This window comes from Mastigoproctus giganteus, chromosome 6 (assembly GCF_048544385.1).
Source record: "Mastigoproctus giganteus isolate SK-2022 chromosome 6, ASM4854438v1, whole genome shotgun sequence".
NCBI classification, from domain to species: Eukaryota; Metazoa; Arthropoda; class Arachnida; order Uropygi; family Thelyphonidae; genus Mastigoproctus; species Mastigoproctus giganteus.
In genome coordinates, this window is record NC_143580.1 from 35010854 (window position 1) to 35038010 (window position 27157).

General features: G+C 36.2%; 1 protein-coding gene across 2 annotated transcripts in view; it reads right to left on the reverse strand.

Moving 5' to 3' along the window:
• Positions 1–27157, reverse strand: part of LOC150084152 (diacylglycerol kinase delta) — a 511886-nt gene that overhangs the window by 249151 nt on the left and 235578 nt on the right. For both annotated transcript variants that reach the window (XM_090375907.1, XM_090375908.1), the window contains exons 6-8: positions 23490–23619; positions 12590–12696; positions 1645–1773 (exon numbers count right to left, since the gene is read on the reverse strand). In XM_090375907.1, coding sequence (XP_090232033.1) covers positions 1645–1773; positions 12590–12696; positions 23490–23619 — 366 coding nt within the window. The remainder of the gene's footprint in view (positions 1–1644; positions 1774–12589; positions 12697–23489; positions 23620–27157) is intronic.

A 27157-nucleotide genomic window follows, 5' to 3' on the forward strand; every position in this document is an offset into this window, starting at 1 on the left:
TTTAGTAAGGATGCTCTTCTAAAAACATAATTAAAGAATAAAAAATCTTTATGACTGCTTGATTAATTCTACACAACCTTAAGAGATTAAATGTTTAAAAATGGTTATGTAATTGAAATTCTCTTTTAAGCATTTACAGATATTTAAAAAATAATTTTAGTTTTAATTTATGGGTTGTATAGTTTTGTGTATGTGCACTAAAGCTATTATTTTTGAAAATTACTAAGTCAGTCAGAAATTAAAACTATAAAAATAAAAGGAACAAAAATTTCTATGCTGAACTTACCAAAAAAAATTTTTTTTGGAGGTGAAAATGTGTCTGTTTCAATATTTTACTGTTAGGAATGCCTCAATTAGAATATTTAACACATTGTTCCTGGGAAACTAAGTATTTTAGACCTGTGCCTTCTGGGAACCCATATGGTCACCAGAACCAGAACAGTCAAGCTTTTTTGCTCCCCCCCCCCTCCAAAAATACTTAAGTCTTTAAGATTAGGATTTAAGGGTGTAATTATTACAATGAACTTGTCTGTATTTTTTTACTATTCTCTGCAAGGACTGCTGCCCACTACTAACAATAGTTTTGTTTTGGGGATGGAAAACAACAATTGCTTTATTAGTAATGTGGTTTACTGCTGCTATGTAAGAAGTCTTTTTAATAAATTTTGAGAATATACAGATACTCTTATGGTAAGGGCACAACTGACTATACTTCTAAAAAAAGTAAGAACAGAGCAATTTGAAATAAAGGTGAATGTTTATTCTTCATTATTTTGATATAATTTTAATTATTTAACTTGCATATAAACTGAACAGCCTTATTCGTTCCATGTTCATTCGTTATCTTTGAGCTGGGGATTTTCAAATATCAAACATAATTTCAATTAATTTTTTAGTAAAGTTGGTTGTCTAAAAAAAAAGGGGGGGTTACACGAGCAAGTGAACTGATGCATTATACACCAATTGTGAGAGATCTCTCTCCCCCCCCCACAATCATGCTTCAAATTCTAACACAATTAATGGTACAGACTGAAAATTAAACCTATAACGAAGAGATACTAATATTCATATAGTCATCCTTCAAGAGATATTTTAATTTTTAAGGTTTTTTTTTTTTTTTTTTTTGTGTTACAAATATACATAAATGTGCTTGCCCACTTGAGGGTTAAGTCAAGGAGTAGTAATATTTTATTCTCCTATGTGTTCATGGAACAACAAAAATATAACCAGTAATTTAATACTCAATATTCTGTTATCACTACTTAAAACTTAAGGATTATGCTGAGGATCATATGGGTTTAGGCTGTTTTAGATTATCGCAATAGCAATCTAAGCTAGAAAGAATCTGTAAATTGTGTTGTGTTTTAAGGTGCAATTAGTAGACACATGCTGTTTTTCTTATATCAATCCCATAATCTACGAAGGCTCTGGCATTTTAACAATTCAGTAACTGTGGAGATGCTTACCCTTCACAATACAAATATGTAATGAAATTAAAATGTCTAATACTGATTTAATAAATATCATAATTATGTAGGATATATTACTGCATCTGTCAACTTTTATTTATGTTATATTAGCACCATGACATAAATATTCATTTCTGTGGTTTCACAAAATTCAAAAGCAACAAAATAAATTTACCATTGCTCTGCACCATAAGCACCTCCAATCCTGCAACCTGAGAACACTTCCGCAAGTCTTGTCACATACCATACATTTTGCACTTACTGGTAGGTTCCCTTCCATCCACTGATGAGGCATTGCTATAATCTATATATATAAAAGGTAAAATTACTGAGAGATAATTTTATACCTTTTATTTCCCATAGAAAGAAAGAAAAGTTTTCTACATATAAATACGTGATAAACAATGAAAAAAATTTTGTAAAAGTAATGTCAATGACACAAAAAGGCAATTCGAGTAGGGTAAGGGACAATCACGTACAGACAAGATTATTCAAAACAGTTAGCCAGAAATGAAAATAACAATCGTGCCACAGTATGAACATTGTGTACATAAACATTATCCGAACTTAGTATATTACAGTAACAGACAACATGACTGTGAGCACATCATGACAACTTTGAAAGAAACCTTATCACCTTATTGCTCAAGTGCATTCATTACTTAAATGTTTTTTGTTCTTTATCCATTGTAAAGTATAAACAAAGAAAGTGAGTGTGGGCTGTAATATGAAAAATGGCACTGCACAAGCTCGTCACAGCTATCAATGCATAGCTATATCCAATAGTTATGAGCACAAATATTCGATAATAGAAAAATGTGAAAGGTTTGACCAGTCCCCTACATCCTGTTTGAGATAAACAGATATGTCATATATGATGCCAACCAAACAAGCCTACATATCAACATATTTGGTTTAACAATTCAAAAAGGAGGAGATTCCTTCACAGCAAGAGTGGGCATTTTTCTGGATATATGTCTTCTTTTTTTCTTTTTTTTTTTTTCATCAAAGGATAAAGCTATCACAAATTGTTACTTCATGATATTTTACTGGTTCCAACCCATGATGCATTTCATTTTCACTCAAAAGGAGGAGGGGCAGTTTGAGGTTAATATTTCTAGTACACACAATGTTGTCTCAGTTAGTCTGAAGAGCACAAAAGACAACTCACTGCCTCAATATTTCCAATATGCATCTATCTCTGGACCTTAATCCAACTGAAAAATCTAAGAAAGATCCTGTGATACATGATTTTGAGAATGATTCTGCTTCTTCAAACCTAAGCAGCAGTTGATAGTTCCCTGAAGGAATGTGGGCCCATTCCTCTGAAAAGATTTCGGGCTTTTTCAAATTACAGGTAGGTCCCATTTTACGACTTTTCACATTAACGACTGTTTCAAAATATTACCTGAAAAAATTTAAAATCACAACTCAGTAACACGTTGCAGCAACACCTGCAAGTCCAAACATGCACTAGGCATTTCTTTTGTTTTTTGTGGTGCATTGTGGGTGGAATAATGGCTACGCCAAGAGTTGTTTACATTCAGTGTGCCATGTTAGTTTCGTTGTGAATTTTCCCTCAATTGTTAATGGGTTACACAGTGTTATTTCTCATTAATAATAATTTTTGTGTAACCATGAGCTCTAAGTGTAGGGCAGTTTCTGTGCCGGGGGGGGGGGGGTGAGAGTGTAAAACTAACAATTAAGGAGAAAATGGATGTGATCGTCACATGGAGTCTGGTGAGCATCGGTCTGATGTGTGTAAAGTGTTGAATTTAGCACCTTCTACTGTATCAACGATTATGAACAATGTTGATAAAATAAAGCGCACACACAGGGATAACAAGTGTGTCATCCTCTAAAACAACTTATTCATGCAGTGAGACAATGGAAAAAATGGAGAAATCGTTAGTGTTGTGGGCTGATGATATGAACCAAAATAACATTCCTGTTACACAGGTGGTAATTCTGGACAACGCAAAGTCGTTATTTGATGAAATATGTGAGGAGTCTGGTAGCACTGAAACATTTACGGCCAGCAAAGGGTGCTTTCATCAGTTTAAAAACTGTTGTAAAATTCATAATGTGAAAGTGCCTGGTGAGGCTGCTAGTGCTGACATTGCAGTGGTGGAAAAGTATCCTTCCAAATTTAAACACTTAATAGACGAAGGCAACTACCACCTTGATTTAGTTTTTAATGTGGACGAAACAGGTAGTGGAGTCATCACTTGAGTAAATACATACTCAAGTGATGACTACACAGGACCAAAGTAAAATTTTATTTTATTAATTATTTTATATATATCATCATCATCATCATCAGCCATTTTCAATCCACTGCAGGATGAAGGCCTCTCCAGCAACTTTCCAGTTCCTTCTGTTTTGAGCACTGGCCATCCATTTACTACTCAAAAACTCATGAATTTCATCTATCCATCTCCGCCTTTGTCTTCCAGGTTTTCTTCTAGCTCCTCTTGGGTACCATTCTGTTATTTTCTTAGTCCATCTGTCATCATGTCTTCGAGCTATGTGTCCTGCCCAAGACCATTTTAGTTCTTTAGTTTTGATAAGAATGTCCTTTACTTGAGTTTGCTGCCTAATCCATGTGTTTCTCTTCTTATCTAACAGTCTGATTCCCAATACAATTCGTTCCATTCTTCGCTGTGTAGTTCTTAGCTTCTCTTCCATTCTTTTGGTGAGTGCCCAACTTTCACTTCCATAAGTCATGGTGGGGAGTATACATTGATTCATTATTTTACGTTTCAGACAAACTGGGATATTGCTCTTCAGTATGTGACTATATTTCCTGAATGCTATCCATCCAAAATTTATTCTTCTCTTGACTTCCAGCCATTTATCATTATTACAGCTAATAACTTGTCCCAGATAAGTATATGACTCCACCTTTTCAATTACTGCTCCTTCAATCATTATTTCCCTTTCCGTGGCATACTTGTTCATCATTACTTTTGTTTTAGCCATATTCATCTTTAGTCCAAAATCCTTACTAACTGTGCATAACTGATTAAGATTTTCCTCTAATTCTTTGGGATCATGGCTTATGACCACAATGTCATCTGCAAATCGTAAATGGTTTAGGTACTCTCCGTTCACATTGACTCCTTTCTGCGACCAGTCTAATCTTCTGAAAGCTTCCTCAAGGGCAGCAGTAAACAGCTTCGGAGATATTGTGTCTCCTTGTCGAACTCCTTTCTCGATTTTAAATTTGCTACCGTCTTTGTCTAGTCTAATAAAGGATGTAGCACTCTCATATATTTTCTTCAAAATCATAATATATGGAGTATCTATGCCTTGTCTGTCCAGTGCCTGAAACATTACCTTATGCTGTATGGAGTCAAATGCCTTTTCATAATCCACAAATGCCAGGCATAATGGTGTTTTATATTCATTTGCTTTCTCCATTAGCTGTGATATTACGTGAAAGTGATCCATAGTTGAGAATCCTGTCCTAAAGCCAGCTTGCTCTTTCGGTTGATTCTCATCAAGTATTCTTTCTAATCTGTTAGTAATGACCCTTGTGAACAACTTGTAGATATGGGATAACAAGCTAATTGGTCTATAATTTCCAATTTCTGATTTATCTTCTTTCTTATGCAGCAAAACTATGATTGCATTATTCCACTGCTTAGGCATCACACCTTTTCTAATGCACTTTGTAAAGAGCCTTGCCAGTTTTTGTGTTATGTCTCTTCCTCCCAATTTTAACAACTCTACAGTAACTTCATCTTCCCCCGGGGCTTTCCGATTCTTCATTTTCTTCAATGCATGTTCTATCTCATCAGGAAGAATATCGAGTATGTCGTATGTGTTGCTACTTTGCAATCCATCTTCCCCACTGCTGGTATCATTCCCTCGCTCCTTGTATAGTTCTCTATAGTAGTCTTCTGCTATTTGAATTATGCCTTCTCTGCTGTTTATAAGTACACCATCGCTATTCTTCAGTTTCAGTATCATTTGTCTTTCTGTATTACTGCTCATGGCTGCTGATTTAAATCCTTTGTTTTCCCTTACTGCTTGTTCTACTTTTCTTGTGTTAAATCTTCTTATGTCCTCTCTGAGTCTCTTTCTAATGGCTTTGCATAACTCAGTATACTCAATTTCAATTTTCTCCCTGTCAGTGTTTTTCTTGCTCTTCATTTGTCGTCTTTGGTTCATCATGACAAGTATTTCTTGACCAATTTTTTCTTCTTTGGATTTCTGTTTCCCTATAGGTTTCTTCGGCTTTATCACTTTCAAAAAGTTGTAATATTCCTCGTCGATATCTTGGTCCTGAGCAGTCTGCAGAAGCTCAAACTTGTTCTTAAGTTCCAGTACATACTGCTTTTTCTCCTCCTCTGTTATTTCAAAGACCTTTGTATTATTTACTCGAGTCAGTTTTTTCCTTTCCTTTCCTACATCTATATCAAGTGTACATCTTACCATTCTGCGATCACTTCCAACATTTACCTTATTCAGGACGGTAACATCATTCACAATATATCTTCTGTTAGTGAGGATGAAGTTGATTTCATTAGTTGTTAATCCATTTGGACTCTTCCATGTCCACTTTCTGTTCACCCTTTTCTTGAAAAAAGTGTTCATTACTGACATTCCTTGAGATTCTGCAAATTCCACAAGTCTTTCACCTCTTTTATTTCTTTCACCAATTCCAAAATTTCCTATAGTTCCTCTTTCTGCACTGTTTTGCCTTTTCCAACCTTAGCATTGAAGTCCCCCATAATAATAGTGTAGTGGGTTTTCTGCTCATCTTGAAGACTCTCAATTTCAGTGTACATTTCTTCAACCTCTTCATCATCATGGCTCGACGTTGGTGCATAAATCATTATAATCTTTAGCTTGTACCTCTTAGAAATCTTGAGTATTAGTCTTGACACCCTTGGTGATGTACGTTTGAATTCCAAAATGTTGTTTTTAAAATCTTTATGGACCAGAAACCCAACTCCACCTTCACTCCTTTCACTGTTTCCATTGGTGTACAGCAGATTTCCACTTGATAAGTGATTCATTTCTTCTTCTTGTTTCAGCCAAACCGATGATATTCCAATTCACATTTTCTAATTCCTTTTCCAGCTCTAATATCCTGTCTTCACCGATGAGTGATCGTACGTTATAACAGGCCAAGTTCAATTTCCGTGCATGGCAGCCTGGTCGTACCCAGAGATTCTTAGCACCCTCTGCTTCCACTCTGATCCTCTCGCTGCCGTAAGAGGGAGAGTGAAAGCTGCTGGGGACTGAGGGCCATTTGTATTGTTGTGCTCTCATTGCTGGAGGGTTTGGTCTTTTCCTCTTCACGCTGACCAGGCGTCTTGAAGAGAACCACTCTACACGTTCGTTGCCACCTAAGTGACGTAACAGGGCTTACCATCGAGAAGGTGTGCATGAGTGGAGTTTAGGGAGGCAGGCCAACCGGACTTCTCCTAAATCTTCTGTAATAGAGAGATATTGGATCCATCAGTGTTTTAGGCTGAGTGTCTGATAACACACAGGATACCTGTTCCCCTCTAAGCCCCATTTTATGTATAAGTATAAATAAAACATGTGCATTAAATGCTTAAAATATTTAATTATTTATAAAGAACAGAAATATTAGTGCATATTTGGGAAAATTTTGGGAATTTTGGAAACTATTTCATTCAATTACATTATAATTTGGTCTTGTTTTATGACTTTTTATTTTACGACCCTGTTTTGCTAGAACCTAACCATGTCGTAAAACGGGTCCTACCAGTATACTATATTGTATCCGTGTCATCTTCTCCACATGTGGTGCAACAATATTCAGCTGAATGGTCCTCTCCTAGGATTTCTATTATTGATTATATTATACATATACATGAGATGTAATCATCTTAAGTGAAAAGCAATAAAAAATTCAAAATGGTGCCAACAGGTTGTTTAAGGTAAGTACTAGCACAATTGTGGAATCTGCATATCATGTCTGTAAATTACATATATTCTTGGCTGGTTTTTCATATATATGGGAAGAAAAACAATTTCTGAATTACTATATGAAGAGAAAAACCTTATACATCTGCCTGAGGCCAGCTAACTTAAGAGCCAAGTGGAGGGGAGTCAAGAGAATTTCCAGTCTGCAGTGGAAATTGAATTGCAGACGTTTCCAAACAGGCAAGGAGTAGCAAAGCCACTTATACTATTACAAATGATTTGGAACTAGTAGCATTAAACGACAGCTGATTAACCTTAATGTAAAACTCCTGGCCATGTCGCAGTGAGGAGTATTATTGTTCCTAGTACTTGTACCATACTTAACAGCAATAAAGATAATTTATTTATTTTATTTATATAGTATGCGAAGAAAGTTTTTTTGGTTTGCCAGTACTAGTCAACCTTTTATGTACAGAGTGTGTTTCGTGCCAAAACAGCCACAGGGGTTGCCCCCACTTCTGCGTAGTATACATTGTGGTGTGTGAAACAGAACACTGTCAATGCTAGAGGTTTAAAGGTGTATAGATTTTGTATATGTGTAGTGTTATGTACCGTTGTTCCTCTAGTCATTTAGCCGGTGGGCCCTAATGGAACCCAAACGTTGCTCACACTCCGTCCCCGTGGAGGCAGACCAGGTACACCAGTATTATAGTTATTTACTCTGGCAGGTCCTGCCACCTAATTTCTTGAGATTTCAGTGGCTAGGACCTAAAAAAAAAAAGGAAAAAAAAAAAAAGGGAAAAAAAGAAAAAACGCTATACATAGGGATCAGCCAAAAGGAGTACTAGTTATGTGATTTGATGTTAAGTTTTTAGGGCTCAAGCAATTTAGAGATGATTCGGACACTAGTTGTAAGTTATAGAAGGGGAGAATGAAGGCTGGGGGGAAAGACAGAGATATGGGGTCCATAGAGAAGATGACCCCCAAAACCTTTTATGTCCAGTCATCCCTCAATTTGCATGGTTTTTTTATTGTGCAGTTTTGCTATTGCGTGGTCAGGTATTTAATACCAAAATTTTAGATTGCATGCTGAGTTTTGCTATCTGTGTGATTTTTGTTCATGAAGATTCAAAAATAGGAATGAAGAGCAGATTTTAAAAATTTATTTATGTTTTTTACATGATTTCATTGAAGGGAAAACACATTTCACCATAATAACGTAAAATCCCACAGAATTCCAGCTATCGAGATTATCGCAAATGCAATAAGATCAAGTTTACTACCCGTTTGTAATAGCTTGCACTAACAGAAAGCCGAATAAACAGGAAAGTGCAAATTGTTTTTATTGTTTTATGGTCATGACCTCCAGAAATATGCTTTAGAAAAATATCACAAAGCATTCAAAACTGATTCTTATAATTAAACATAGCAATAAATGGTGGTGTGTTTGTTTGGTTATTTTTGAAACAATTTCCTAATTCGGGAACCTTCATCAGTTATCCTATGTTAGCTGTTCAAACAGAATCTTTTTCTGGTTTGCACAACATAATCAGTAAGCATTGCAATCAGTAAGCATTGCTTTTGCTTATTTAATATTTCTTGTCTGTATAAAGTGTGTGTTTAATTAGTGCCTAAAATAAAGAAAGCTCCAACAAAAAAAAATTTTTAATTTAAAGGAAATTTTTAAAATTATTAAGGAGTTAGAGAATGGTGAAAAGGTTGTGACATTGGTCAAGACATGTAACATAAATGAATCCAGCATTCGAAGAATTAGGGAAAATGCTTAGAAAATTAAAAGTTTAGTTATCTCTTCCACATTACTAACTGCAAAAAGCACTACAAAAGTAAGAAATCTGTTAATAGAGAAAACTGAAAAATTCTTTCTGGATAGAATATCTTAATCAAAAAAGAATGCCTCTTAGTTCAGATATTATTCATGATAAAGCTCTACAAATTTTAAATTGCTTACAAGAAGAAGAAGCCAGTCCATCCAATGCAGATATCTTTCAGGCCAGTAAGGGTTGGTTTGAAAATTTTAAAAAACATCAGTCTTCACAATCTAAAATTAACAGGCAAAGCAGCCAGTGCAGATATGGAAGCTGCTTCTTTGTACCCGAAAACATTAAAGGATGTTATTGTGACGGGGCTATCTAGAAAGTTAAGTGTTTACTGCTGATGAGACCAGCTTATTTTGGAAGTATATGCCAAGCTGGACATTAATTCCAAAAGAAGAGAAAACCACCCCAGGTTTCAGAGCTGCAAAAGATAGGTTAACACTTTTGTTATATGGAAATGCAGAGGGTGACTTTAAGTGTAAACTGCTTCTAATTTATACATCAGAAAATCCTCATGCTTTTAAAGGAATAGAAAGTTCATTGGAAATCAAGCAAAAAAGCCTGGATGACAGCTAAAATCTTCAAGGATTGGTTTTTAAATTTCTTTTGAATTAAAACAAAAAGATATTGCCTGAAGAAGCACATGGGATTCAAAATCTTGTTCATTCTTGACAATGCACCCAGTCATCCTGCACATTTGCAGCATTACTGGGCCTGAATGTGAAAGTTACCTTTCTTCCAGCGAATACAAGTTCATTAATTCAGCTGATGGGCCATGGTGTTACAGCTTCCTTTAAACTTTATTACCTAAGAAGATCTTTTTTACAATTGGTAGAAGTTACTGATGGAATAGGCAGTCTTTCAATTTGAGATTATTGGAGGAATTATAAAATTCTTGATGCTGTAAAAAATATTGAGTTCACATGGGATGAAGTTAAGAACTCAACAATGAATGCAGTGTGGAAAAAGCTGTGGCTACAAACTGCACTAAAGAAGCCACAGTTGAAATGCTGGAGGTAGTTGAGATTGTGAGAATTGGCAAAATGATTAGTGGAGGGGGATTTGAAGAACTGGAACCAGCAAATATCACAGACGTTCTTGAATCTCATAGAAAAAATTATCAGTTTTATCAGTTTTTCACAATACGAAGAAGATAACAAAAATGATAAAAACAAAGCTTTGGATGTGGATCCTAATTTGGAGAGGAGTTCATTTTTGCAGAAATTTATCATTAGCTTTAATTCCTTATGAAGAAATTTATAGAGAAAAACAGTGTGCTTCTAAGCAAACAATTTTATTATTATTATTACTAGCCATATGGTGCAAGAAAGCCTAAGGTTAAGCTGCACCAGCCAAAAAAAAATTATGAATTACCCTGAGAGAGAGAGAGAGGAATCATCAAGAAAGATGATATCCAGCTCAAGACCCTGAGTGTGCCAATTTTAACTAATATTTTCCAAAAAGTGCCAGATACTGCTGCAAGGGTTGTGGTTAATGTTTACTATTCAGATTGCAAAGTTCTGTGCTTGTCTAACACTGATGAAAGGACAGAGAACATTATGTCAGAATTTGCAGATAACGTCAAGATCAGGAGTGGTTAAAATCCAACAGTAAGTGGTGCTTCTTCAGAATGATCTGGATAGGCTTCTAAGATGGCCAGAAAAGAGACAGCTATATTGCAAAATGCAAGGCCCTACACTCACAAATAACTCCAAAATAACTTTCACACTCGGGGGGGGGGGGGGGGGTTTGAAACAAAAACAGCAGGGAAGAAATTCAAAGGTTATGATACAGAAAGACCATGAAGTTCTCCCTGTAGCACAGACAGGCAGCAAGGAGAGCTCCAAGCAAAAGTTTGACAAATTGTTGACTTGGTTTAACATTTTCTTGTAGAGAATAGGAAGACAGACTGTAACTAACCCCACTCTACAAGGCAATTGTGAAAGATTGCATATGCAGCACTATGATCATAACTTAGAGAAAGAAAAAAAAAGCTTATATAATGAAATATTTGGAGTATGTTGGACTGCAGAGCTTGGTAATTAGTACTTTATATGGGATCTGATTAAGGTTATAAGGATCTGAGAGCAGATATTAAAATGAATGAAGGTGAAATTTTCAGTTATAAATGATGGCAGAAATAGGGGCCATAAAGAAATTCCTACTGGACTGTAGGAAGTTTTCTTTTAAACCAGCACTTTGTTAATTACTTGTATAAGTTAATCCCATGGATAGTTGATGCTTCTGTAAAAGAGAAGAATGACTATCTGGTTTAATATTTCTAAGTATGGATATCCCTTAAAGTACCTTGCAAACCCCCCCCCCCTCAATATATATACCATCAGTTGATTGCAGCATAGATACACAACATGAATTAAAACATTAATATGAATTAAAACATAAACAATAAATTAAAACAATTCACAACATGAATTAAAACAGTTTTTTAACAACTATTGGGGGGGGGGGGAGAGAGAGAGAGAGAGAGAGAGAGAGAGAAATAGCTCAACAATGTAGTGGTTCTACCAATTCAAAAATAACAGCTCTGTTAGCGCAATAGTACTCAATTTTTTTTTTTTGTTGATGTACCACTTACACTTTTCTCGAAGAGTATTGCACCCCACCTTTATATATATGATCCCCCCCAAATATATTTTAGAAAATACCTATTTGTAATACTAACTGATGAATTAACTTATGTACATGATTAACATAACTAAATTTACCTACAGAATATAGATTAACTTTTCTGATAAAGCCAATTTCACATGCTTGCATACCCCATTAAAGGACCTCAAATACCCCAAAGTGTACTCATACCAGTAACTGAACACCAATGCAATAGCATAACTTTGCAGCTGTTCATTGACAATCTAGTGATTTTGCCACTTGTCATTCATTTGGAGAGGTCTTAGTCTGAGTCCTGTTGTAGACCGGAGAAATTTCTAAAGGCTTCTTCAAAAGCTATTCCAGGTTTTTCAGCAGGCACAATATTCATAAAGTCCTGTAAACACACACAACACACAGACTTAATGCACATGGCACAATATGGTCTAAGTCACTTCTGTGCCAAAAACCCTACAACAACAGCTGTTTTAGCAAGTCTACACAAATTGCTATGGTCTACTCTTTAAAAACTAGCCAAGGTTTATTTGTTAAGGGTTCTCACATGTCAAATGAAGTTATACTTTATTCAACAGATGGAAGCTTCAGGGTGACTTACCAAGAAAAGCCACAGACTGCTAATAAATTTTACAATTTTTCTAGTAACTGACTGTTTTGATTTCTGTTAGCATTTAATAACAGAACACCTGAAATATAAATTTAAAAGAATTAATAAACATTTTATTTCAAAAATAACCCAAAATAAACATTTACCCCTTCTTCATCTTCAATAATATCCTTCCCAACAGAAGCTAGAGTGGTCCATTTGCAATTATTTGGAGCTTTAACTGCACACCTCTTATGAACCTTAAACTTGCAAACTACAAAATCAAAGAAAATATAGTGCTATCTTAATATTTATGGTGTATTCAAACAAATATTATTGTAAATTTTTTTAATAAATAGCAGCAAATCAAGTTAAACTTGATTTGCTGCTATTTATTAAAACCACAAGTCATGTGGTTTTAATAAATTTATTAAAACCACAAGTCATATCAAGCCACAAGTCATGTGGCTTGATTTTAAGCCACATGACTGAAAATAAAATTCAAAATATGATTTTAACTTTTTAAAGAAGAAAGGATTAATATTAATAATATTCATAATTTTTATAATTATTTTACAATTTTTATTCACATTATTTAAAAGAAAAAATTTTTTGTTTATACTCCAGCATGACCACAAAGACAGAGCTTACAACTGATTATTCTGACAACAATGTAATCCTTGCTATACCTTAAGTCACTTGTGCTCAAACCACAGTTAACTACATGTGTATAATCTCACTGCCTCAACTCTACCAGATAGTGACTGGAGGGAGTCTGAGTAGCGTGTATGCGGGGTGCATTGTCAAGGCCAAGTTATATCAAGGAGCTGGGTACATTCTTGCCATGTGTACACCATATCCAAAAATTCATTACTTCATACAGAATTCATACACTTCATACTACTGAATACATCATGAATTGTCAAACTAATAGAAAAAAACTTATCTGCGAAAAGATCTAAACCTCCCAAACACTTCCTCATTCATTTCACAAATATACGTGGTCAGTTATAATCTTAATGATGTCCATTTCCAATTAGTCTGCAAAACCCCACGTACTCTTTCTGACAGAATCCCAATTATCAGTTGATTCAACCACTGCCCATCTCAGTTGTCCAAATTATTCACTGTATGATTCCTTTCACTTCAAACATCGTTAATTGTGTACATGTCTACTCTGATATTCCCTGTCAGAGACATTAATTTGGAATCTCCTCTTTACAATCTTCTATGGCTTAAAATCTCTCTACTGCATTCTGTCAAATTCATCTGTTACCTCTATCGTTCTTCCAACTCCACTAATCACTTAGAACTCTTTGACTTCCTCACTTTGAAACTTGACTTTCTCCAGACCAACTTTCCTAACAGTGAGGTAATTTTAATGTTCACACCTCCAGCCAGCTTCTGTTTTCTAGTCACACAGAACCAGCTGGTGAGAGATGCCGAGACTTTTGCAATTACTAATGATCTTGCACAGATTGTTTGTAAGAAAAAGATCAACACGCTTGATCTTTTTCTTACAAACAACTCATCTAAGTACACAGTCGAGGTGAGCAGTCTTCTAGGCACTTCAGATCACAACTTGGTGGTGGTCTCTTCTCCAACAGAGTCTTTCTCTCGTAGCCATTCTCAACCTCATGCTGTTGGCATTACAAGAATGCAAAATGAGATGATCTTCGAGATTTCTTCTTTTCTTTGGTCAGATTACTGTTTCAAATCTTCTGATATAAACATTTGCTCAGATCATGTCTGTGAAATTATCCTTGTAGGGATGAAATCCTTATTCCACAATCTGCCGTAAAATCTCATCCTTTATCTAAACCTTGGTTTTACAATAAATATGCTAAGGCTGTTAAAGATAAGAATGTTGCATATCACAACTGACTTCTATCCAAATCTCCAGGTTCATTTTCACCTACACCAAAGCTCACAACAACTGCAAAGCAGTTATTAACACTAGATTTTGAACAGGAAAAAAAAAAAAAAAAAAAAAAAGAGTAGAAAACATGCTTCTTGTCCAAATGATAGTTGAGCATTCTGATCTCTTGCCAGAGCTATTGGCTGCAACTTTTGACCTTCTCTATTCCCAGCTCTTTATTCCCAGATGGTTCTATTGCCACTTCAGCCAAAGATAAAGAAAAGATAAAAAGATGCCAGATTAATAAAATGATGATGGACCTGACTGACACACAGCTGCCTGAAGCATTAGATTATATTTATTCCATGGACAAAAATCATAATTCTTCGCAACTACAATTAGCAAATAAAAATTCCTGTTCAAAGGGAATCTGTGATTGGCCCCCACACAATAGGAAACCTGATTGAGTCAGTGCACCCTATATGCAGTCAACAATGGCCATCCCTACCAGAGTTTCTTCATCTTCTCCTGTTTCTTGTACCAAGCAGTCTTCTGCTACAGCCAAACATCTGGATGCTCTTCCAGATGTTTGGCTGTACCTTCTGCTATTGATGGGAGTGCGGCTCCCTCTGGCCAGCCTCGCACTACAGATGCACTGCCTATCCACATGCCTCTGAAGGAGCCCCTCACTGGCACCTAGGCTCAAATTGCAGCACTTGCTCCCCATCCCAGGTCCTCCCAGCCAGCTTCTCCTCAATCTCCAGCAAATCAGCCACCCCTGCTCACCAATCAGAAGGATCTAATACAAACAGTCCTTAATTGTGCGATTATTTTGTTCCAATGAGCAGGTGTGTCCGGTCTCTCATCGCCACCTCATGAAGTGGTTCCTGATGATGCCACATTCTCCTTGATGCCCAACGTGGAAGTTATGTCCACTTCCACCACTGACAACAGAATAGAGCCTATAGAGCTCATGATGATTTCATCCATGGGAATAGTGGCTCTTCAGAAATCAAATCTGCCCTGGATTAGTGCATGTTTTTGTAACAAGGCTAGATCCTAATATACCCCTACAAGACATTTGTAATTTGAATTTAAGCAAGACTGAAGTGCACACCAGCATCCGTAAAATGCATATAAAACACCCTTCTTAAGCATATTTTTATGTATGCATGTTCACCCTCTGATTTAGATGCTATTCTTTACTCTCACTTGTTGGGCTCAAAGGTCAGGGAATTTCGGGAAAATTCTCGAATCTCTGTCCCCAGAAATCGTCGCTTAGAAACTAAAGAGATCAGAGGACACTGTAACCGGTAGACTGCTCAATTTTTACTCAAAACGTCAGGAGCATCTGCAATAAGTTCCACTCCCTACAGTCGCTCTTGTTCCTTAAGGAATTTGGGATTATTTGCCTTACAGACCTAGATGTCAGCCAACACATTGTTCAGAAACTCATCTTATCATGCAGCTACTAATCATCATATGGGAAGAAGAGGGGGGAAGCGTTATGATTATTTACCACCATAATTTTTCACTTTCCTGCCTGAGGACTGACAGTTCTGATCACTTTTAAGCTTTGTGTGCCAACGTTACATGCGGAAATCACCTGATCGAAATATGTTAATTTTTTCTCCCACCTGATCATACACAAGACTCCAGGATGAATTACAGTCATGGCTTATGAACCACCTCACCTCTGATACATCTACCTTTCTCACAGGGATCTTCAATATGCCCACTCCAAGACACTCGGAAACTATAAAAGACTTCATTACCTTCATTGAAAATTTAGGGTTGGATTTCCTTGAGTTACAGCCTACAAGAGGTGATCAAGCATTAGACCTAGTATTCCATCATACTGCAGATTTGATGCCCACAATACAGACTTTCACTTTTAATTGGGACCACACACAACTCACATTTGCTTTTGCATTCCCATCGATGCATCCTAAGGATGATGAAGTCCTAACCAAAACCATTTTCTTAGTTAATTTCATCAAGCAAGATGTCATAATGAGTTTTCTCACCTCAACCAACTGGGAAGCACTTTCCACCCTGCCGATCAAAGAAGCCACTAATGGTCTTGCTTCCCTCCCTCCTGAAGGCAATAGCAATTCAAAGAGCTTCAAAAACCATCCGAATCTCTAACTGGACAAAACCATGGTTCTCAAGAGACCTGAAGCACACTTTTCTGGATAAGCAATATGCCTTCAGAAAATGGAAGAGTAGTGGCTTCTCGAGTGATTTCATTAGCTTTAAAAAGAAACGTACATTTTTTCTGAAGTAAAAATGACACGCCAACAATAGAAACGTAGCTAATAGGTTATAGCTAATATTATAGCTAATAGGTTAGCATTTGCAAAGCATTACAAAGATACTCAGATGGATGAAAGCCTTTTCATTGAGTGGGCCGATAATACTTTTGCTGATAGTCACTTAAAGAAAGAATCAAATCGTCCCATCTCCATCTCATTACGTGATTTGACTCCCATCTACACTTAATATCATGAAGGAGAATCTGATGAAAGTAATAAACGAGTTACCAAATAAGCTACTGCCGAACTGGATGGATTTCCCTTATTTATCATTAAAGTATCCTGTGTCTTCTTTGTGGATGCTCTTTTACACATCTTTATTGAAATTTTGCAAACCTCGTCAATACCCCCGATTTGGACACACTACTGCGTCAAACCCATTCTGAAGAATTCGAGGCCAAAAACTGCAAATGATTTTCGTCCAATCTCAGTGGGCTCTGCACTCCTTAATTTTTGAAAAGGCAATACTAAACAACTTATTGAGCACTGTTTCCATCATAGACTTCGCCACTTTCACACCGTGGTCACTTGGAGATCTACTACCACCTTCAAACTCTCTTTCACATACAGGAAGCTTTGAATTCTCTAACACAGTTTGACATAATTTTTCTTGCCGTTAAATCTACATGATAAGATTTCCATCACATCTTTACTTAACATCCTGAAGAGCTTCAGGATCTCCAATAACCTCCTCACCATACTCAAAATTTTGCAGAAATGATGGCTCCTCGTAGAGTACAATGGCCTCTCTCTTGTTCCTTTACTGTCTTCAGAGGGGTTCCACAGGGTGACGTTTTGTCAGCAGCACTGTTTGCAGCTGCTCTGGAACCTCTACTGGCAAATTTCTAAAACATGATCTCGTATGCCAATGATCTGAAGCTCTTCATTCATTCGGATCAGATAGAACAAGCGCTCTCAGCCCAAAGAGATGCAACAAAACAAATATCTGAGATAAACACCTTTCTGCAATACATTGGACTCGAGCTAAATGTCAAAAAATCTTCCCAGATGACATTCACAAAGAGGAAACATATAAACCCAATGCACGTCTCTATAAAACACATCAAATAAAACTTGTCAACTTCCACAGGAAACTTGGTTTGGTCTGGGACTCTAACCTGCCTTTTCTGGAGCACTTCAAGTAAGCTAGAAACAAAATTCTTTGCAGCCCTTTGGTCTGCTCAACAGAAAGTGGTTAGTTACAGCTATAACAAGCTGATAACTAGATTTGTCCAAACGTGTGTTGTACCGGTGGCTCTCTACGCATCAGAAATCTGGTCCTCCAACCTACCTGCAGCAGTTCTTGGGGCTTGATTATTGGCTTTTGTGATCCCTCAATAGGATTTCATGAACCTTACTTATCTTACTTATCACCCCTTACTATCTCCAGGGCTATACTACATTCACTGCATGGAATGACCCCTTGGAAACAAATAATCACTACTCACAATATAATGACCCTCTCCAAGCTTATTTCAGGTATATTAGATGCTCCCAATGTCAATAGCCTCATCATCCTGCATGAGGATAACAGAAGACAACTAATTGCCAAACATCTAAGATTCGACCTGCCCTCAACCAAATCAGCTCGCTCAGTCATATGTTTCCAGCAAACACAATTGGACTCCTGAATGACCTAAATATTTACCCCAAGGCAATTTGCATGGACAAAATCTAGAGATCCAAAGTCTTTGCTGATACCTACACAATGTTGCAATTTTAGATGTTTCAAGTCTCCTCTGCTCTCTGTGTTTGAGGATAATCTGCACCCCCTCTCCTATTCCGGACAGCCTTCTACAACTTGCCAGCACCCACGTGACCATGCTTGGAGGGATGCTGAATTTATTTACAACATTTATCTGGAACATATTTGTCTCAGCCTGCTGTAATTAATTTGACTGGATCTCTCTATCTTTTATATTACTCAATGTATATTTTATTCATCTGTAATAGTTGTGTTTACCCTCCTAGTAAATTTTTGCTGTCTAAGGGTGGATGTAACTTTTTATTTTCCTTTACTTGAATAAATAATAATAATATTATCAGTTTCTATTAATTATAAGGCATTGTAAATAAGTATATCAATATTCAGACATTCTTTCATGGACTACATTTCTATTCTATTTGTTCCAGATATTCAATGGTCCCAGATGTTCAATCAAATGTAATCCTGTGTCATATTTTTAGCATACAAAAATCTTTACAATGCTCTTGAAGATTCTAGAAATTAATGGAAATTTTAATATCATATTTTATAGATAATTATTGTAAAAACTTCTAAAAGGTACCTAAATCTCATTATGAAAATGCAATTTTTTAATATGCCAATAGAAGGAAAGCATAAAATCTAGCCTTGAAATACTTTCAAGGCTGGATTTTACACTGTGTCCTCTGAGCATACTTCTCCCACCTTCCCAGGCTTCACACAAGAAATTTTCCAGAATAAAAGTGCCTGTTATTTTTTTGCACTACACAAATGCCTATTTTGCATACTGGACATTCTAGCCCTGAAGATGAGTAGATCTAAACAGTACTTGTGTGTGTGCGTGCGTGTGTGTGTGTGTGTTCATTCGTTCGTTCTTTCTTCGGGGTAAAAAAATAATAACAACAGCTGTTAGCGTACACTTCATTGGTCAGGTTTTTTGAAAAAACAACAAGAAATATTTGAAAACGTGGAACTTTAAAAATTTATTCATAATTCTGATACTATATTGAATAATAACATACCTATACCTATACCTATACTATATTGAATAATAAGAGTGAAAAATGTCGTTACAAATGGCAGTTTTGTTATAAAAATATATACATATATATATATATATATATTTTCTCAACTCCTTTAAGATCAAATTTTGGGGTGGAAAATTGAGAAAAATTCAAGGGCACCCAAAACTCTATGGAAAATTAAGAGAGGGGTAGTAGAATAGCACTGTTTTTACTTCAACATGGAGCCTAAACATTTTTTGCAACTATATTTATTCAATTAAAAAATAATGGTGTAAATCGGGGTCCTTGAGGAAAACTGACTTTTTTTTGAAAATCCTTACAAATGTTTTGTTTTTTATTGCAACCATACACAAATTCACCCACTCAAAGGTAAAAATGTAACCCAGTTTGTAATAATTCAATTAAAATAAGTCTGTTAATAATTCAATTAAAATGTAGTTTGTCCAATTTGAAATGCAAAAAAATTTTACCAAAAACAAACAGAATTTAATTAAAATTTATAGAATGTGCTGGAAATGTCTGCTTAACTTTTGTAGATATGTATTAATTCCTTTTGGTGTGTATGATCCGTCACTAGTGCGAAAGAAGTTTTCAATGTTTTGCTTCACTCCATCTAGAGAATACATTTGCACAAGCCTTATTTCCTGAGTGCACCCCACAAATTAAAATCCATGGAAGAGGAGAATTTGACCAGGGAGTCCTTAAACTTCATTTGCAGGTTTTAAACTCCTTTAGTAGGTTTGTGGATGTGCAAGTGGTGTGCACAGTCAATCTGTCCTGCTGGAATCAATAACATGCATGTCTTATTTGGAAAAGCCTAAATAATAATATAACTCAATGGTCACTCAAGGAGGGCCATGCATGCAAGCTTAACATTTGTACATTAGTTCTTTGTTTTAAATTAATAGGAATGCTGTATGGTCTCTTTTTTATTCTGCATGAATTGTTCAGTGGCATAATATGCTAATTGCATTAGATTTCCTCTCAGTGTGCTGATTCTTGCTATAATGATTACAGTTAACTTAAAATCTCAACTGATAGTGTTCCAAAATGTCTATAAACTGCTTCCAGAATCAAAAGTGTACTTACTTTGCAAGCTACATTCATTTAAAAAGGTGCAGACTAAGGTAAAAGGAAAAAGAATAAAGTGTAAAATTAAATTTCATAAGAGACTGTTTAATCAGGGAAATCAAGTGAATGTAATGCTTACAATTCAGGTAAAAATGTTTTTATCAAAATGTGATGAGACTTAACAACAAATTGGGCAAACTTAATGAAATTAAAGGATAATGCATCTGTTACAATATCTTATGTTTGCTAAGACTGGTCAATCTAGATCAAGATTTAATAGCATTTGTCACTAATTTTAATTATAATTTTGTACACACCTCCAGGCAAGAAAAACTAATGGTTGGATAACTCTTTTTATTATTGAATAATAATACCTTACATCAGAGGTCGGCAACCTGCGGCTTGCAAGCTACATGTGGCTCTTTCAACATGTAACTGCAGCTCTTTAACTTTTAGCCCACATAAGCACAATTTAAAATGGAGTTAGAGGACAAGTGGAGTACAAGACTAAAATGCCTTAAAACTGAAATTGAGGATTTGTAAAGGCAAAACACTGCATTTGCAATTCTACACAAATGGACAGGGTGATAGATGAGTTGAAAAAGCAAGACTAAATTGTGTTTGATGCGTGGAGTAGCTTACCGGACAAGTATTATAAATTTGAAAATATTTGCTTTTGGACTTCTCTCAGTTTTTTGTTCGACATTTCTGCATGTGGTGCCTCCATAGCCAGGTAAGCAGGAGCAGCAGTGCGTAGCACACACTTCTTGATTAATCCGGGGTTCGAGCCCATGAGTACAAAATACGGAGGATGAGGAAAGGTCAGGGAATGACCACCGCATATGCCTGGAGCAATATGGCCTTCGTTGCTAATGCTCCTAAAAACCCAAATAACAACAACAACATTTCTGCATGCAAATATTTTCGAACACGAACTATATTAAAAATAAATGAAGAAACCATCTGAACAATGTGAGTCTCTCAGCAACTTTAAAAATGAAAATTACGGCATACTTGCCTGATGTTGAGGGACTCGCTCAAGAAGTTCAGCAGTAAAAGTCACATTAATTTGTACCTAATTGGATGTTTGTTACGTTTTTTCAGTATTAATACATAATATTTCAAAATATATATATATTTTTAATAAAACACCTTCTCACTCTATTCCATTTCTTAAACCCCCTCCCTCCCTCCAGCTTGAGCTGAGGCTCTTCGGATCTCTCTCTTTTTTTTTTAAATTAGATCAAAAATGGCTCTTCACTGAAAAAAGGTTGCCGACTCTTGCCTTACATAATTAAAGTGTGGGTTTTGGTAATTCAAACCATGAGGCACTTGTCTTAAAGATAATCATGAGTTTTATATTATTTATATCTTTTTCTCTGTTACTCCGCACCTCTTGTGAGAACTGACTGTGAAATTAGCTTCTGTTCATTATGCATCTAATATCTATTTTAACTGCTGGTGATTTCAGTAACAGTATATTGTCTGTGATGTCAATCTATTAACAGACCACCTAGTTTTATATGTACTGTGATACCAAATTAGTCACTCTAAGTTTAAATAAGTTTAACTTTAAAAGTAGTTTTAAAATAGGCAACTAAAGCATCTTTTTATGATGAGTTATCTTTATATAACTTGCAACAATGTTTTATAACTTTAATTTTAGTTGAGTATATATACACTCAGTGTTCACTGAATTATGCCCACCTACCTAATACTGTGTTGGGTCATCAGTCACACGGATAATAACCACTATTCTCCTAGGCACTGACGCCACTAGATGTCTGAAGAAGTCTGTAGAGATCTGCAGCCATGCTGCCTGCAAGAATTTCCAGTGTCAGAATAGATGACAGCTGCACATTCGTATGCCTCACCTCCCGCAAAACAAAAACATCCCACAGGTCAATCTGGAGGCCAATCAAGATGGGTGATATCTGCACAGTTTTCCTCAAACCATAATGCACAGTGCAAGCCCAATGACATTCTGCATTATTGTCTTGGAAAATCCTGTTTCTGTCTGGGGAAAAATGCAATGTGGCAGGGTGAAAATGGTCTCTTAAGAGTTGTCTGCAGATCTCACCAGAGAAACATTGATTCATACGCACATGCGTATGAATCAATGTTTCTCTGGTGAGATCTGCAGACAGCTCTTGCCAAGAAAAGATGCCCCATATTAAGCAATCAACAGTATCTGCCTGGATTGCAAACACCAACCATTTAATAAGGTCCATGGACTCTTATTGCTTGTGCTACAAATGAAGGTGTCCGTCGGCATGTTGCACCAGGTATTTGGACTCATCCGGCCCACACACTCATTTCCAGTCCGCCCGTGTCGAACTAGCATGTTGTCGACACCACAGCATTTGCCATCAATGATGATCAGCAGTAATTTTTTTTTGAGTGGTCTGCTGAGAAATCCCACAAGTCTGAGTGTGCGGTGCATCGTCATTGGGGATATTGTTCTTCATTTCCCCATATTGAATTGCAATGTTGACTTTTGCACAGTGACCTGCTGTTGATCTTGTACGTGCTACACCCTTCACTAACCACAAACATCCACCTTACATAATCCTTTACAGTTCTGTTGTTGGGAGGTGGTTTGACCTGTTCAAACCGTTCTTTGTAAACCTTAACCACAGTGGGCTGTGAGGAACCAAAAAGACATGCTGTTTCTGATAGGGAAGCACACGACTCACAAGCTCCCACAATCATGCCCTTTTGAAACACTGTGATATCTTTACTATGTCTCATAATTGCTACTTTATCACTGACTTTCACAACCAGATGCAAATTACCACTGCACTACCATATGAAGCTGTTCGGCTTTTTATACTAAGAGCTATGTGGTGTAGCCCATTATGGATGGGGTGATCACAACTCAGTGATCACCAAATGTGCATATATATTTTAGAAAACACAGAGATTACAAAGCTATCAAGGAAAGACATAAAAGTGAAAAAAAAATGGGTGTGAGAGAGAGAGAGAGAGAGAGAGAGAGAGAGAGAGAGAGAGAATAACCACGCTAAACTGCTAAAGTTATAATAGAGAACACTAGAAGGAATGAGGAAATTGTATTAAAGTACTACCACACACCTTCACATGACAAACCATGTGATGTAACTCCTGAAAGTGCTTCTCTGCAAACATTACAGTAAGTTGGGCGTGCATGGGAAGCCACATACCAATTATGTTGGCCAGAAAGGAAATCATGATGATCAACACCCTGAAAGATAAAATAATTTACAAAAATTTCACACAGAACAATACAATATTAAAAATAAATTTTGTGCAAGTTATTTACAATACAGAGTTGACATCTTGTGATCAGTCATGAAATTCTATTTAAAAACAGAGTGTAAAAATACCAACCTTGAAATATAACAGAAACAAGAACAAGTTGATCAAAATCATGCACCCCAAATCGTAAGTGTTAATTTATCACTGACAACTTTTCGGAATTTGATTCTAACTGATATAATAGTACACTACTGTAGCAGTTACGCATCCCCTAATGTCCAATTATTGTTGTTGTTGTTATATATTAGCTTCCAGTCAATAATATTAGTGTTTTATATTAGCTTCTGTTTTATATTAGCTAATAATATTGTTGTTATATATTAGCTTCCAGTCAATAATATTAGTGTTTTGCTTACAACCAAGGCAGGATATCATTTTATCAGGCACAGTGCATGTTCATAACTGAACAACCATAATCCCTAGATTTTTTATCTTTCCAACTATTAGAAGCAGTGGGATATAACTAAAACCCTCACAGATTTTCAATTTATGTTATAAAAGTCAATAGTGAATGAGACATTATTTATTCACTTGCTTTTGTAAGGACTAGTTATTGAAATTTTATGACATTCATCATGATATCTGCTTCTAGGAATGGTAAAAGCGATTCAAAATATATAAATATGAATACACCCTGAGCTATTCACTGTTTAAAGATCACAGTTCTTTGAACAATAAAGAACTCTTGTGAACAAAAACACTGGAAACTGAAAAGTATCAATTTATAAATTATTTTGACTTTATTCTGTACAAAAGTTGCAACAATTAATGACTCAAATGAGCTCATATTTCCTTAAAGAGGTGGAATAAATTGACACAGCAATATAACTATTTATCTTATTATTCTAGTTCAAGAAACTTCACAAGATACAATGCATAAAACAAAATAGCAACAATACTTTTGGCAATAGTTTAAAAATAACTATTATGAAGGTAAAGAGTATGTGACATGTGCAACAAGTGAGCTCTATTTTATGGTGACAGCATACTGTACTCTTTTATTATCCTTACTAATTTCTGCAGTGGTGGCTTAATGGGCTAGCCAACTGGTATTGGCTCAGGGTACCAATACATGGGGGGATTGCCATAAAACAGAAAGTGATAGGGAAAAAAAAAAAAACTCTCAATCAATAAGAAACAAGTGAACAGTTTGAAAAAAGAATTCTCTAGAGAAAATTTGGCTCAAAATTTTTGATTGTTGTAAAAACTATTAAAACCAGTTATTTGCTGCTTAATTCTTTGGCAATACATTCCTGAGCCAAATAAACATCAATGTAAAGCTCTATAACAGGTCAAACTGAATATGTCACAAGTTGCCTCCCTGCTTTCAGGATCAACTGAACACCTAATGGAGTCACTGGTTAAAGATGCATTGCAAGATCACCTAGACAAAACTGCAATAATCATTCAGACACAGCATGGGTTTGTTAAGGGAAAGTCTTGTGTGACAAATTTCATTGGATACTATGATGTGGTTACTAAGGAATTGGATGCAAAAAATAATTTTGATATCATATACTTGGATTTCAGGAAAGCTTTTGACACTGTTCCACATGGAAGACAAATTGGAGCAGTATGATATTAAGGGTAAAAGTTTCTACAATGAATAAAAAGGTGGTTGAGTGGGATAAGACAGAGTGGTAATCAATGGACACTGCACTTCATGGACAGATGTTATTAGTAGAGTCCTCCAGGGTTCTGTGTTGGGCCCACTGTTGTTTTGTATATTTATCAATGATATTGATGAAGGTATATCAGGCTTAATGGCGAAGTTTGCAGTGATACAAAGGTTCACAGGGTTGTTAATGACAGTAATGGCAGTGTGCTACTGCAACAGGATCTAGAAAATTTGGGCAGATGGGCTGAGAAGTGGCATCCGAAGTTTAACCTTGACCACTGCAAAGTACTGCATATGGGGAGAAGTAACCCCAGAGAAACGTACCAACTGTGTGGTACTACACTTAAGGTGGTAGAAAATGAAAAATATCCGGGAGTAATTATGCAGTCAGATATGAAGTTTTCTGAACAATGTTGACAGGCTGCCAGAGCAGGTCATGGGTATTGTCAATGATATACATGAACAGTAGGAAAAAGAAAGTGATTATCTCTTTGTATAAAGGCCAGGCACAGCTTGAGTACTGTGTACAGGTCTGAAGGCCTCATTTTAGGAAGGATGTTGAGGTGCTTGGGCATGTACAGATAAGGGCAACAAGATTGGTGAGGGGAACAAAGGGGTCCTCTTACCAAGAAAGGCTTAAGTTCTGTAAACTGCAGTGGCTGGAGACTAGGCACCTGCGCGGTGAACTGATTGAGGTGTATAAGGTCTTGAATGGGTTGAGCACGTTGAATTCTGATGGGATTCTTCCACTTGTTCAGATTACGAACCTAAGGGGGCATAAATTCAAATTAAGGAAAGACAGATGTAGAATAGATGTGTGGAAATTTGCCTTTAGCCAGCGGGTGGTTAATTGCTGGAACAAACTTCCATCTGTCGTTGTGGAAGTTGATAGATTAAATAAATTTAAGGAGAAACTGTACAAACATTTAGAGAGAATTGTCTTAGCATTTAGCATTAGCATTAGCAGAGGCATTTGATGCAAGAAAGCAAGCTTGTGCAGCATCAGCCAAAAAAAAAAAAAAAAAAACACACTTCCACTTCACCCCTCTGTTCGTTCAAAATACCTGTCCAGCTGAGCCTTAAACTTATTTAGGCTATCAACCTCCACCACAAGGGATGGAAGTCTGTTCCACCAACCAACCACCTGCCGGCTAAAGGCAAATTTCCGCACGTCTATCCTACATCTGTCTTTCCTCAATTTGAATTTATGCCCTCTCAGGTGATTTTTCTGAGCTAGAGGAAGAATCCCATCAGCATTGAGCATGCTTAAACCATTCAAGGCTTTATACACCTCTATCAGATCACTTCGCTGGTGCCTAGTCTCCAGACACTGTAATTTGCAAAACTTAAGCCTTTCTTCGCAAGAGCACTTGAGTCTTGTAAATTTTTTTTTTTTTGGCACTACTACTACTACCACTACTAATCTGAACAAGAAGAAGTATCCCATCAGCATTGAGTCTGCTCAAACCATTCAAGGCCTTATACACCTCGATCAGATCACCTCGCAAGTGTCTAGTTTCCAGATGCTGCAACTTGCAGAACTTAAGCTTTCTTTGTAAGCGCACCTTTTTGTTCCTCTCACCAGTGGTGGATTTCCACACAGGCGCACGCCTGGGGCCTCTTAAATCGAGGAGGCCTCAAATCTCAGGTCTCAAAAAAAAAATTGTTTCATTTTAAATTTTTACACTCATCTTTATTACCGTTACTGAATAAAACTATAATTTAAGATGAGAAGTTAGTAAACTCTTATGCGAATATCCCTACATATTATATGAAATATCTATGCGAACTAATTGAATCTGAAGTATAATATATATATTATCATTAATGCTTAAATTAAACACTT